Consider the following 14,250-nt stretch of genomic DNA (forward strand, 5'->3'; position numbering starts at 1 on the left):
CTGTACACATATAATTATATACAGGAGATACCCAGGTTATACTAGCTGTATATATATAATTATATACAGGAGATACCCAGGTTATACCAGCTGTACATATATAATTATATACAGGAGATACCCAGGTTATACACGCTGTACATATATAATTATATACAGGAGATCCCCAAGTTATACCAGCTGTACATATATAATTATATACAGGAGATCCCCAGGTTATACCAGCTGTACATATATATTTATATACAGTACATACCCAGGTTATACCAGCTGTACATATATAATTATATACAGTATATATACCCAGGTTATACCAGCTGTACATATATAATTATATACAGGAGATCCCCAGGTTATACCAGCTATACATATATAATTATACACAGGAGACCCCTAGGTTATACCAGCTGTACATATATCATTATATACAGAAGATACCCAGATTATACCAGCTGTACATATATAATTATATACAGTATATATACCCAGATTATTCCAGCTGTACATATATAATTATATACAGTATATACCCAGGTTATACCAGCTGTACATATATAATTATATACAGTATATATACCCAGATTATTCCAGCTGTACATATATAATTATATACAGTATATATACCCAGGTTATACCAGCTGTACATATATAATTATATACAGGAGATACCCAGGTTATACCAGCTGTACATATATAATTATATACAGTATATATACCCAGATTATTCCAGCTGTACATATATAATTATATACAGTATATACCCAGGTTATACCAGCTGTACATATATAATTATATACAGTATATATACCCAGGTTATACCAGCTGTACATATATAATTATATACATGGATACCCAGGTTATACCAGCTGTACATATATAATTATATACAGTATATATACCCAGGTTATACCAGCTGTACATATATAATTATACACAGGAGACCCCCAGGTTATACCAGCTGTAGATATATCATTATATAAAGGAGATCCCCAGATTATACCAGCTTTACCTATATCACTATATACAGGAGATCCCCAGGTTATGGCAGATATATCTGCAGATTGGCACCGGTACCAGGGGAATTCTTTCTTAGACTGCAGTCTGCTGGGACACTCAGCACTTGGGCACTGCCACATGTAAACACATCGCTGGCACATAGAAGGAGTAGTTGTGATCGGTGCAGACGCCTGGGCTGAGTTGAGGGCTGGTCCCATGTGACCCGGCTGTGAGAGAGGAGGGTGACGTCTGCACTCTCCAGGACCCTGATATTTAACCTCTCGCAGGGTAACTGGAGAGCACATTCAGTGTCTGTGTATTGGAAAAAGGGTCACGGAGATCATATGGTATGTGGTACCAGCACCCGGCACAATGGAGAGAATGGCTGCACACTAAATATAGCCGGGGCTGCTGCACGTGTAACCCGGGCCGACACTCGGTGTACGGTGTCAGTGCCGCCAAAAGAAAACTCCTAAAACTCCAGATTTTATGGGATAAGATGGAGACGCCATGGATCCATCAAGATGGTGGCCGCCATCTGCTGATGCCATCACAAAGCATCGGCCAACCTTCATTGCACCATGTGTGTCGTCAGTACTGTGCAGGGGCCCCAAACTCCAGCAGATCCTACAATAGAGCCAAACCAGAAAGCAGGTGTGGGATAGGCACTCGTCCTTTGTGGATATAGATCAATGATAGGCAGTGCACCCACTGGAGCCATGCACTGGGTGGCCGCCTGGGGGGTGGGGGGAGGTCCGACCAACCCTACAATAAATAGGCCTATACTAAATATCAAAATGGGACGTCCGTCTGTTGCCGGTTATAAACCACCTATTGTTTATTGTATATGACCTCGGGTGCCGATAGTAGCTCTGTAGTTCTAGTTCATGAACCAGGAGGCCCAGGATGAGCATTGCTGTGAGGGGAGCAGCGGGCACTCCTGGTGGAGCTGCTACCCCTTCTACTCAGATTCTTTTCTATTATTACTATTCTGCCTCTTCACAGGATGAGAAGTGATGAAGAATTTGTAGCATAGCGGGAGATTTCCATGACGACGATCAGTTTTTTATTATTTATTTTTGCTGGTTGGAATGAAGTCTTATTGAAGAATTTAGCTTAGATAGGATCCTCAGGGGCGGAGACAGAGATAAATGGACTTCCAGGCTCCTCCTTATATTAAGCCCCTCCCCCTCGGTCTTTGTTCTGCAGTTTCCTGGTAATCTTTCTCTCGCTGGAGGTTGAGTAACAGTTACAGAGAATCAACGTCCTTCCATCTTCTGTCCCTATAAGGCTGCATTCACACGTGCAGCATCCGCAGCAGATTACAGGATGTGTTCAGTCATTTAATTCCATTGATATCTGCAGCATCAAATCTGCTGCGGATTCTCTATGTGTGAATGCAGCCTAATGGTGGGAATCAGTTCTCCTTTCACCGACCTCCGGCCTTATACACAGCAGCCAGTCTGTAATGTAGGGAGTATGGGGGGGCTCCGGCCTTATACTTAGCGGCCAGTCTGCAATGTAACGTAAGGGGGGGGGGGGCCCGGCCTTATACACAGCAGCCAGTCTGTAATGTAGGGAGTATGGGGGGGCTCCGGCCTTATACTTAGCGGCCAGTCTGCAATGTAACGTAAGGGGGGGGGCCCGGCCTTATACACAGCAGCCAGTCTGCAATGTAACGTAAGGGGGGGGGCCCGGCCTTATACACAGCAGCCAGTCTGCAATGTAACGTAAGGGGGGGGCCCGGCCTTATACTTAGCGGCCAGTCTGCAATGTAACGTATGAGGGGGGGGCCCGGCCTTATACCCAGCAGCCAGTCTGTAATGTAGGGAGTATGGGGGGGCTCCGGCCTTATACTTAGCGGCCAGTCTGCAATGTAAAGTATGGGGGGCTCTGGCCTTATACACAGCGGCCAGTCTGCAATGTAAAGTATGGGGGGGCTCCGGCCTTATACACAGCGGCCAGTCTGCAATGTAGGGAGTATGAGGGGGATCCAGGCTTATACCCAGCAGCCAGTCTGCAGTGTAGGGAGTATGGGAGGGGAGGGGGGCTCCGGCCTTATACACAGCGGCCAGCCTGCAATGTAGGGACTATGGGGGGGGCTCCAGCCTTATACCCAGCAGCCAGTCTGCAATGTAAAGTATGGGGGGCTCCCGCCTTATACACACCGGCCAGTCTGCAATGTAAAGTATGGGGGGGCTCCGGCCTTATACACAGCGGCCAGTCTGCAATGTAGGGAGTATGGGGGGGCTCCAGCCTTATACCCAGCAGCCAGTCTGCAATGTAAAGTATGGGGGGCTCCGGCCTTAAACACAGCAGCCAGTCTGCAATGTAGGGAGTATGGGGGGGCTCCAGCCTTATACCCAGCAGCCAGTCTGCAATGTAAAGTATGGGGGGCTCCGGCCTTAAACACAGCAGCCAGTCTGCAATGTAGGGAGTATGGGGGGGCTCCAGCCTTATATCCAGCAGCCAGTCTGCAATGTAAAGTATGGGGGGGCTCCAGCCTTATATCCAGCAGCCAGTCTGCAATGTAGGGAGTATGGGGGGGCTCCAGCCTTATATCCAGCAGCCAGTCTGCAATGTAGGGACTATGGGGGGGCTCCAGCCTTATATACAGCAGCCAGTCTGCAATGTAAAGTATGGGGGGGCTCCGGCCTTATACACAGCAGCCAGTCTGCAATGTAACGTATGGGGGGGCTCCGGCCTTATACACAGCAGCCAGTCTGCAATGTAAAGTATGGAGAGGCTCCGGCCTTATACACACCGACCAGTCTGCAATGTAAAGTATGGAGAGGCTCCGGCCTTATACACACCGACCAGTCTGCAATGTAAAGTATGGGGGGGCTCCGGCCTTATACACAGCAGCCAGTCTGCAATGAAACGTATGGGGGGGGGGGCTCCAGCCTTATACACAGCGGCCAGTCTGCAATGTAAAGTATGGGGGGGCTCCAGCCTTATACACAGCGGCCAGTCTGCAATGTAAAGTATGGGGGGGCTCCAGCCTTATACACAGCGGCCAGTCTGCAATGAAATGTATGGGGGGCTCCAGCCTTATATACAGCAGCCAGTCTGTAATGTAAAGTATGGGGGGCTCCAGCCTTATATACAGCAGCCAGTCTGCAATGAAACGTATGGGGGGCTCCAGCCTTATACACAGCGGCCAGTCTGCAATGTAAAGTATGGGGGGGCTCCAGCCTTATACACAGCGGCCAGTCTGCAATGTAAAGTATGGGGGGGCTCCGGCCTTATACACACCGGCCAGTCTGCAATATAGAGTATGGGGGGGCTCCGGCCTTATACACACCGGCCAGTCTGCAATATAGAGTATGGGGGGGCTCCGGCCTTATACACAGCGGCCAGTCTGCAATATAGAGTATGGGGGGGCTCCGGCCTTATACACACCGGCCAGTCTGCAATATAGAGTATGGGGGGGCTCCGGCCTTATACACAGCGGCCAGACTGCAATATAGAGTATGGGGGGCTCCGGCCTTATACACAGCGGCCAGACTGCAATATAGAGTATGGGGGGGCTCCGGCCTTATACACAGCGTACAGTCTGCAATGTAGGGAGTATGAAGGAACTGTTCGGTTGTGCAATAATAGGAAACATCTGGGAGGGGGGCAAATACTTTTTTCCCTGAATCTAGGGCTGTAACCTAACAGTAAGTATGGCACCTACCACTAATAATAGTGCCACCCTAACCCTAACCCCTAATACCACTAATAATAGTGCCACATCTGCACCCCCACCCCTAATACCACTAATAATAGTGCCATATCTGCACCCCCACCCCTAATACCACTAATAATAGTACCATCTGCACCCCCACCCCTAATACCACTAATAATAGTACCATCTGCATCCCCCACCCCTAATACCACTAATAATAGTGCCACATCTGCATCCCCCACCCCTAATACCACTAATAATAATGCCACATCTGCACCCCCCACCCCTAATACCACTAATAATAGTACCATCTGCATCCCCCACCCCTAATACCACTAATAATAGTACCATCTGCATCCCCCACCCCTAATACCACTAATAATAGTACCATCTGCATCCCCCACCCCTAATACCACTAATAATAGTACCATCTGCATCCCACACCCCTAATACCACTAATAATAATACCTCATCTGCATCCCCCACCCCTAATACCACTAATAATAGTACCATCTGCATCCCACACCCCTAATACCACTAATAATAGTGCCAGATCTGCACCCCCACCCCTAATACCACTAATAATAATGCCACATCTGCACCCCCACCCCAATACCACTAATAATAGTACCATCTGCATCCCACACCCCTAATACCACTAATAATAGTGCCACATCTGCATCCCCCACCCCTAATACCACTAATAATAGTACCATCTGCATCCCACACCCCTAATACCACTAATAATAGTGCCAGATCTGCACCCCCACCCCTAATACCACTAATAATAGTACCATCTGCACCTCCCACCCCTAATACCACTAATAATAGTACCATCTGCATGCCCCACCCCTAATTGCACTAATAATAGTGCCACATCTGCACCCCCACCCCTAATACCACTAATAATAGTGCCACATCTGCACCCCCCACCCCTAATAGCACTAATAATAGTACCATCTGCATCCCCCACCCCTAATACCACTAATAATAGTACCATCTGCATCCCCCACCCCTAATACCACTAATAATAGTGCCACATCTGCATCCCCCACCCCTTATAGCACTAATAATAGTGCCACATCTGCATCCCCCACCCCTAATAGCACTAATAATAATGCCACATCTGCACCCCCCACCCCTAATACCAGTAATAATAGTACCATCTGCATCCCCCACCCCTAATACCACTAATAATAGTGCCACATCTGCACCCCCCACCCCTAATACCACTAATAATAGTGCCACATCTGCACCCCCCACCCCTAATACCACTAATAATAGTGCCACATCTGCATCCCCCACCCCTAATAGCACTAATAATAATGCCACATCTGCACCCCCCACCCCTAATACCAGTAATAATAGTACCATCTGCATCCCACACCCCTAATACCACTAATAATAGTGCCATATCTTCATCCCACACCCCTAATACCACTAATAATAGTGCCACATCTGCACCCCCACCCCAATACCACTAATAATAGTGCCATCTGCACCCCCCACCCCTAATACCACTAATAATAATACCTCATCTGCATCCCCCACCCCTAATACCACTAATAATAATACCTCATCTGCATCCCCCACCCCTAATACCACTAATAATAATACCTCATCTGCATCCCCCACCCCTAATACCACTAATAATAGTACCATCTGCATCCCCCACCCCTAATACCACTAATAATAGTGCCACATCTGCATCCCCCACCCCTAATACCACTAATAATAGTGCCACATCTGCATCCCCACCCCTTATAGCACTAATAATAGTGCCACATCTGCATCCCCCACCCCTAATAGCACTAATAATAGTACCATCTGCATCCCACACCCCTAATACCACTAATAATAGTGCCAGATCTGCACCCCCACCCCTAATACCACTAATAATAGTACCATCTGCACCCCCACCCCTAATACCACTAATAATAATACCTCATCTGCATCCCCCACCCCTAATACCACTAATAATAATACCTCATCTGCATCCCCCACCCCTAATACCAATAATAATAGTGCCATCTGCACCCCCACCCCTAATACCACTAATAATAGTACCATCTGCACCCCCACCCCTAATACCACTAATAATAGTACCATCTGCATCCCACATCCCTAATACCACTAATAATAGTGCCATCTGCATCCCACATCCCTAATACCACTAATAATAGTACCATCTGCATCCCCCACCCCTAATACCACTAATAATAGTACCATCTGCATCCCCCACCCCTAATACCACTAATAATAGTACCATCTGCACCTCCCACCCCTAATACCACTAATAATAGTACCATCTGCATCCCCCACCCCTAATTCCACTAATAATAATACCTCATCTGCACCTCCCACCCCTAATACCACTAATAATAGTGCCACATCTGCACCCCCCACCCCTAATAGCACTAATAATAATAGTACAATTCTAACAATAATATTGACAGTATAAAATACATATAATCAGTATAATAATATAATAAACACAGTCACCAGTACTACTACTACTAATAATAATGATGTTACTGCTCCAGCTAATAAAACAAGTCAGGATGTTACTATTAATATGGTCAGAACACTACTAGTATTCCCCCTATATATAGTACTGTTAGTACAATAGGCTGATACTACTACTGCTGCAGAGGATAAGACACTGATATATGGATATGCACATATACATATCTCATCCAAGATTACTGACCAAGGCCTTATACCCACGTTCCGTGTTTCATGTGCAACACAGACGTGTAAGACCTGTAGTGGAATGTCTATAGATTATTTACCATACGAGCAGTGAGACTATGGAGCTCTCTATAGATTCTTTACTGTAAGAGCAGTGACCCTTTGGAGGTCTGTTTTGATTCTTTACTGTAAGAGCAGTGACACTATGGAGTTTTTTTTTTTATAGATTCTTTACTCTGCTATTATTTGTTAATGATGCTACTATTACCATTACTACTGGTAAGCATGATCCAAATAGAGCTATAACTACTGACCAAACTACTACTACAACTACTACTACTTCTAACCAAACTACTACTACTACAACTACCACTACTACTACTACTGCTGCTGCTAACCAAACTACTACTACTACTACTAACCAAACTACTACTACTACTACTACTACTACTACTACTACTACTACTACAACTACCACTACTACTACTACTGCTGCTACTACTACTACTACTACTACTACTACTACTACTACTACTACTACTACAACTACCACTACTACTACTACTACTACTACTACTACTACAACTACCACTACTACTACTACTGCTGCTAACCAAACTACTACTACTAATAACCAAACTACTACTACTACTACTACTACTACTACAACTACCACTACTACTACTGCTGCTGCTAACCAAACTACTACTACTACTAACCAAACTACTACTACTACTACTGGACATTATCCAACTACTTCTCAAATTACTTACTGCTATTACAATTATGACTACTATTATTCCTAGGCATGATCTTACTGCAACTATTACAACTACTATGATTACTAGTATAATCCCATCCCAACACTGCTGCTAATTGATAAACTACAATTACTTACTACTATGACTATAACTACCAGTATTACTGCTATTACTACTTGGCATGATCCGACCATTCCTACTACAGATACTACTATTATTACTAGACATGATCCGACCACTACTACTACTGTTATTACTGATACTACTACTACTAGACATGATCTGACCACTACTACTACTGTTACTACTGATACTACTACTACTAGACATGATCTGACCACTACTACTACTGTTACTACTGATACTACTACTACTAGGCATGATCTGACCACTACTACTGTTACTACTGATACTACTACTACTAGACATGATCTGACCACTACTACTACTGTTATTACTGATACTACTACTACTAGGCATGATCCGACCACTACTACTACTGTTATTACTGATACTACTACTACTAGGCATGATCTGACCACTACTACTACTGTTATTACTGATACTACTACTACTAGGCATGATCCGACCACTACTACTACTGTTATTACTGATACTACTACTACTAGGCATGATCCGACCACTACTACTACTGTTATTACTGATACTACTACTACTAGGCATGATCTGACCACTACTACTGTTACTACTGATACTACTACTACTAGACATGATCTGACCACTACTACTACTGTTATTACTGATACTACTACTACTAGGCATGATCCGACCACTACTACTACTGTTATTACTGATACTACTACTACTAGGCATGATCCAACCACTACTACTACTGTTACTACTGATACTACTACTACTAGGCATGATCCGACCACTACTACTACTGTTATTACTGATACTACTACTACTAGGCATGATCCGACCACCACTACTACTACTGTTATTACTGATACTACTATTACTACTAGGCATGATCCAACCACCACGTCTACTACTGTCACTACTGATACTACTACTAGGCATGCTCCAGCCACTACTATTACTGCTAATATTACTATCTGCTACAGACATAGGGGGCGCCAGTTCTCTGAACTAGTAGACACAATAAGGACGGATTCACATGCAGCAGCTTTTCCTGCAGATGTTTTCACCATCTATGATCTCTTATTCTGCGTCTGTTTCTTTCTATCCGCCTCCCTGTTATATATATATACTGTATCTATCTTCTGATACTTTGTTGCCCCCCTCCTGATGAGGAGACGGGGTGACAGTCACATTGTAGCCTCCTCCCTTTAGGTGTCACATCCACAATCCTGTTCCTGTGTTTTCCCTCAGACTTCCATCTAGTAAGGTTCCATGTATCACCAGCACATCTGGCAGCTTATCCGCCCCATTCTGCCCCCGCCGGGTGTATTTATTCTCTTCTGCGGGGAGGACGCCCCCTCCTGGCTACGTAACGTCCTGAGGACCCTCGGTGGCTGCTGCCCTGGGGGCTGTGTCACATTCTGTGATGCTTTTTGCCTCATTTCCCATCTCTTGTAGAAAGGGGAGGGGAGATGAGAGTCAGTGGTGGAGGGAGCTCGGTGTCAGATTTCTGAAGCTTTAGATGCCGGAGAAGAGAGGGAAAGAGACAGACACAGAGAGAGAGAGAGCGCAGGAGAGGGACGCTGAGCCCGGGATCCATGGCCGGCTGAGATGGGATCACACAGGTGGGATCACACCTAGGGCCGGCCAGATGTGGGGATCAGCTCCGGGCAGCCCCTCGTACACACAAAGGAGACAGATGTAGTCACCCAGAGACAGCATGGAAATAAAAGAGACCGCACACCGTAGACAGTGATCAACGCAAACCCTCTGCACCAGCTACGCACACCGCAGACGACACAATGATACAAAGTAACGCAGCAGCAGCGGCGGCGGTGGCAGCGACATAAGCAGCATCCTGATCCTTTACGGCCATGACACAGCCATTGGACTGAAGAAGCCGCCTCTACGAGGGACACGTGGAGCCCCCCACTATGATTGAGTGAGTCCCAGCACCCTCTTATGTCTTCACCTACATCTGACGGTGGGCCTGGGGCTCGCACAGGGATGGGGGGGAGCACAGGGATGGGGGGGGGGGGGGTCAGGGGGGCTCGACTCTTCTTACTGTTGTGAAAATGAATCCAGCGATGGATGTGATACATAGAACAGGAAGGCGGCTGCGTGCGGTTAACCCCCGGCAGCCCTCACCTTCCTCTCTCCCTTGTTGCTAGGCCATATAATCTGCAGCCGCCGATGAATGAGCGGCAGTGATCCGCAGGCGATTGCGGTGACTGGCTGGAGGGAGGGGTGGGGGTAAGGGGGCTGCACGCTGCACACGTGGTCAGTGTTTTGGGAGACAATATTGCAGTTGTTTTAGGATGAAACGTGGCACCGCTATAGGGAATCCACACGGCTGCACACATTCCCTATAGCGGTGGATTCTCCATAGCGGTATCATGGGAACGGCCATCATTCAAGACTGTATAATCTCCTATAGAAGGTTACTATTGGACACCCCGGGGGGTCAAGTATCAACATGGCGCAGCCTCAGGAATGGGGTCTAATGTTTGACGCCATTTCTGACCATCATCTTTAGTGTAGCCCAGGTCTGGCACATCATCCTGGAAGCGAGGCATATAGGTAGCGGTAAAGGAGCTGATGTCGGTGATGGCCATCATGGAAGCGAGGCATATAGGTAGCGGTAAAGGAGCTGATGTCGGTGATGGCCATCATGGAAGCGAGGCATATAGGTAGCGGTAGAGGAGCTGATGTCGGTGATGACCATCATGGAAGCGAGGCATATAGGTTGCGGTAGAGGAGCTGATGTCGGTGATGGCCATCATGGAAGCGAGGCATATAGGTAGCGGTAGAGGAGCTGATGTCGTGATGGCCATCATGGAAGCGCGGCATATAGGTAGCGGTAGAGGAGCAGATGTCGGTGATGGCCATCATAGAAGCGAGGCATATAGGTAGCGGTAGAAGAGCTGATGTCGGTGATGACCATCATGGAAGCGTGGCATATAGGTAGCGGTAGAGGAGCTGATGTCGGTGATGGCCATCATGGAAGCGCGGCATATAGGTAGCGGTAGAGGTGCTGATGTTGGTGATGGCCATCATGGAAGCGCGGCATATAGGTAGTGGTAGAGGAGCTGATGTCGGTGATGGCCATCATGTAAGCGAGGCATATAGGTAGCGGTAGAGGAGCTGATGTCAGTGATGGCCATCATAGAAGCGAGTCATGTAGGTAGCGGTAGAGGAGCTGATGTCGGTGATGGCCATCCTGGAAGCGAGGCATATAGGTAGCGGTAGAGGAGCTGATGTCGGTGATGGCCATCATCGTCTCCCCGCAGCCCTTGGGAGGGGAGCCCCATCTGCGTGGAGATTATCTTCTCCCCCCTTCGCTTGCGTGGGATTCATCCAGACACCGGCTCCCTCCTACAGGCTAAGCTCACGCTGACAGGTTCACTGGCACTCTCCCAAATGAATCATAGCCTATGTATTATAGAGGGATTAGAGTGCAAGCTTCTGTGACGAGGGGGCCAGATTAGATCCTATGGGAATGAACTATAGAGGGATTAGAGTGCAAGCTCCTGTGGTGAGGGATCCAGACTAATCGACTTCTCGGGTCCTATGGAAATGAAGCTTTATCGCTGTATAATATGAGGTTATAGGGTACAAACACACACACCGTATACGCAGCGTATTTACTGCTTCGATACGCAGCAGATACGCAGCAGATTAGATCTAAATAACCGAACACAGCATCAAATCTGCTGCAGATCTGCTGCGTATTTGCTGCGTATCTGCTGCGTATACGGTGTGTGTGTTTGTACCCATACTCTGATTTCTGTCACTTATTAGGATTGACTTTATCAGGCTGAAATCCCATGGTGGCAGGTTACACAGCTGAGGTCTGTCGCAGTGTATCAGTGCAGGGATCAGCGCTCAGCCACCTGGAGTCCAGCAGGGTATAGCTCACAGGGATACATGTAACAGGTACTGCTGTGCTGGACGAGGATGAGGGTAATGCTGCGTTTACAAGGAGCGATAATTCGCCCGATCGTACGACTAAAGATTTTGAAGTAACAATTTTTTTTTTAGAACGATCAGCATTTAGACGGAACGATATATCGTATATCGCACGGAAAAATCGTTTTGCGATCGTTTTGTGATCGCTTAAGCCTATCTCGCACACAAGTTAAATCGGTGAACGACTGTTTACACGGAATGATCTGCGATTTTTTTGCAAACGACAAACGACGATTTAAGAACATGTAAGATCAAAATGAACGATTTCTCGCTGGTCGTTTCATCGTTTGCTGCGTTTACACGTACGATTATTGTTCGAATTCGATAATGGAACATGGAACAGAGAGAACACTCAGCCGATCATCGTTGTCATCGGCTGATCATTCATTTAGGTTCAAACCTAAGGGTGCCTTCACATGTACCGTATCGCTGCGTATTTATCGCTGCGTATTTATCGCTGCGTTTTTATCGCTGTGTTTTTAGCGCTGCGTGTTTGGTGCGATTTTTACATGCGAGTTTTGATTTTGACATGATTTTCATGTGAAAATCAAAACTCTCATGTAAAAATCGGACCAAAAAACGCAGCGATAAAAACGCAGCGATACGATACGCGTGAAGCTACCCTAATGGTGCATTTACAAAGAGAGATTTATATGGCAGATTTTTTAAGCCAAAGCCAGGAATGGATTTGAAAAGAGGAGAAATCTCAGTCTTTCCTTTATGACCTGTTTATAGTCTGTTCCTGGCTTTTGCTTCAAAAATCTGCCAGATAAATCTCTCTGTGTAAACGCACCGATTTCAAAACATCATACATTACCTGTCCAGGCGCAGGTCTTCCCCTTCTCCCGGTCCCGTGTGCCGCAGCAGCTTCGGAGCGGCCTGTCTGAGCTGACAGACCGCTCAGCCAATCACTGGCCAGGACCGCCGCTGGACACGGGACCGGGAAAAGGGGAAGACCTGCGCCTGGACAGGAAATGTATGAAACAAGGGCAGCAAGGACATCGGTAACAATGTCCCTGCAGCCCTCGCTAAACAATTGTCGGGCCGTGGAATAGCCCCAGTAAACGAGCGCTGATCTAGCAGATCGGGACTCATTTACATCATTGATCGGGCCCCCATCGGCCCATGGAATAGGACCCTTTGAATACAAATACAGGGCACAAGAAGTGATAGTGATAGTAATAGTGCCCATTTTGCATGTAAAGATTTGCATCAATCTGTCAGGGATGGTCGGCAGCTCGGGGATCGTGTGATCTCCGGCTTCAGCTGCTCCCTCCTGCTCTGGGCTGTTATGTTACATTCAGCTTCCCGGGTGCATAAACCGTGCAGAACTCTATTATGTAATAAACAGCAGGTGATCTCCAGAGGTCACAGCACCCCCGCTGAAGGTCAGACGTGTCACCTGTATATCACCCCCACTGCTGCCTGCCCTACAGATTGTAGCCTGGTACTTACACCAAGAGGGTGTAGTATATCAGTTATATTCTTGTATATAGGAGCAGTATTATAGTAGTTATATTCTTGTATATAGGAGCAGTATTATAGTAGATATATTCCTGTATATAGGAGCAGTATTATAGTAGTTATATTCCTGTATATAGGAGCAGTATTATAGTAGTTATATCCCTGTATATAGGAGCAGTATTATAGTAGTTATATTCCTGTATATAGGAGCAGTATTATAGTAGTTATATTCCTGTATATAGGAGCAGTATTATAGTAGTTATATTCTTGTATATAGGTGCAGTATTATAGTAGTATATCCCTGTATATAGGAGCAGTATTATAGTAGATATATCCCTGTATATAGGAGAAGTATTATAGTAGTTATATTCCTGTATATAGGAGCAGTATTATTGTAGTTATATTCCTGTATATAGAAGCAGTATTATAGTAGTTATATTCTTGTATATAGGTGCAGTATTATAGTAGTTATATTCCTGTATATAGGGGCAGTATTATAGTAGTTATATCCCCGTATATAGGGAGTAGTATTATAGTAGTTATATTCCTGTATATAGGAGCAGTATTATAGTAGTTATATTCTTGTACACAGGG

The 14,250-nt window shown here is 46.1% G+C and overlaps 1 protein-coding gene across 5 annotated transcripts in view; it reads left to right on the forward strand.

Annotated features, from left to right (window-relative positions):
• The window catches only part of GRAMD1A (GRAM domain containing 1A), a 106,707-nt gene that overhangs the window by 23,318 nt on the left and 69,139 nt on the right, over positions 1-14,250 (forward strand). The window contains exon 1 of one of the 5 annotated variants that reach the window (XM_069948984.1): positions 9,639-10,165. The exons of the other annotated variants lie outside the window; for them this stretch is intronic. Coding sequence (XP_069805085.1) covers positions 10,158-10,165 — 8 coding nt within the window. The 5' untranslated portion in view covers positions 9,639-10,157. Of the gene's footprint in view, positions 1-9,638; positions 10,166-14,250 lie in introns of those variants that run through there. 5 annotated transcript variants of the gene reach the window in all.

The sequence above is a fragment of the Dendropsophus ebraccatus genome, chromosome 12, assembly GCF_027789765.1.
Source record: "Dendropsophus ebraccatus isolate aDenEbr1 chromosome 12, aDenEbr1.pat, whole genome shotgun sequence".
In the NCBI taxonomy this organism is placed as follows: Eukaryota; Metazoa; Chordata; class Amphibia; order Anura; family Hylidae; genus Dendropsophus; species Dendropsophus ebraccatus.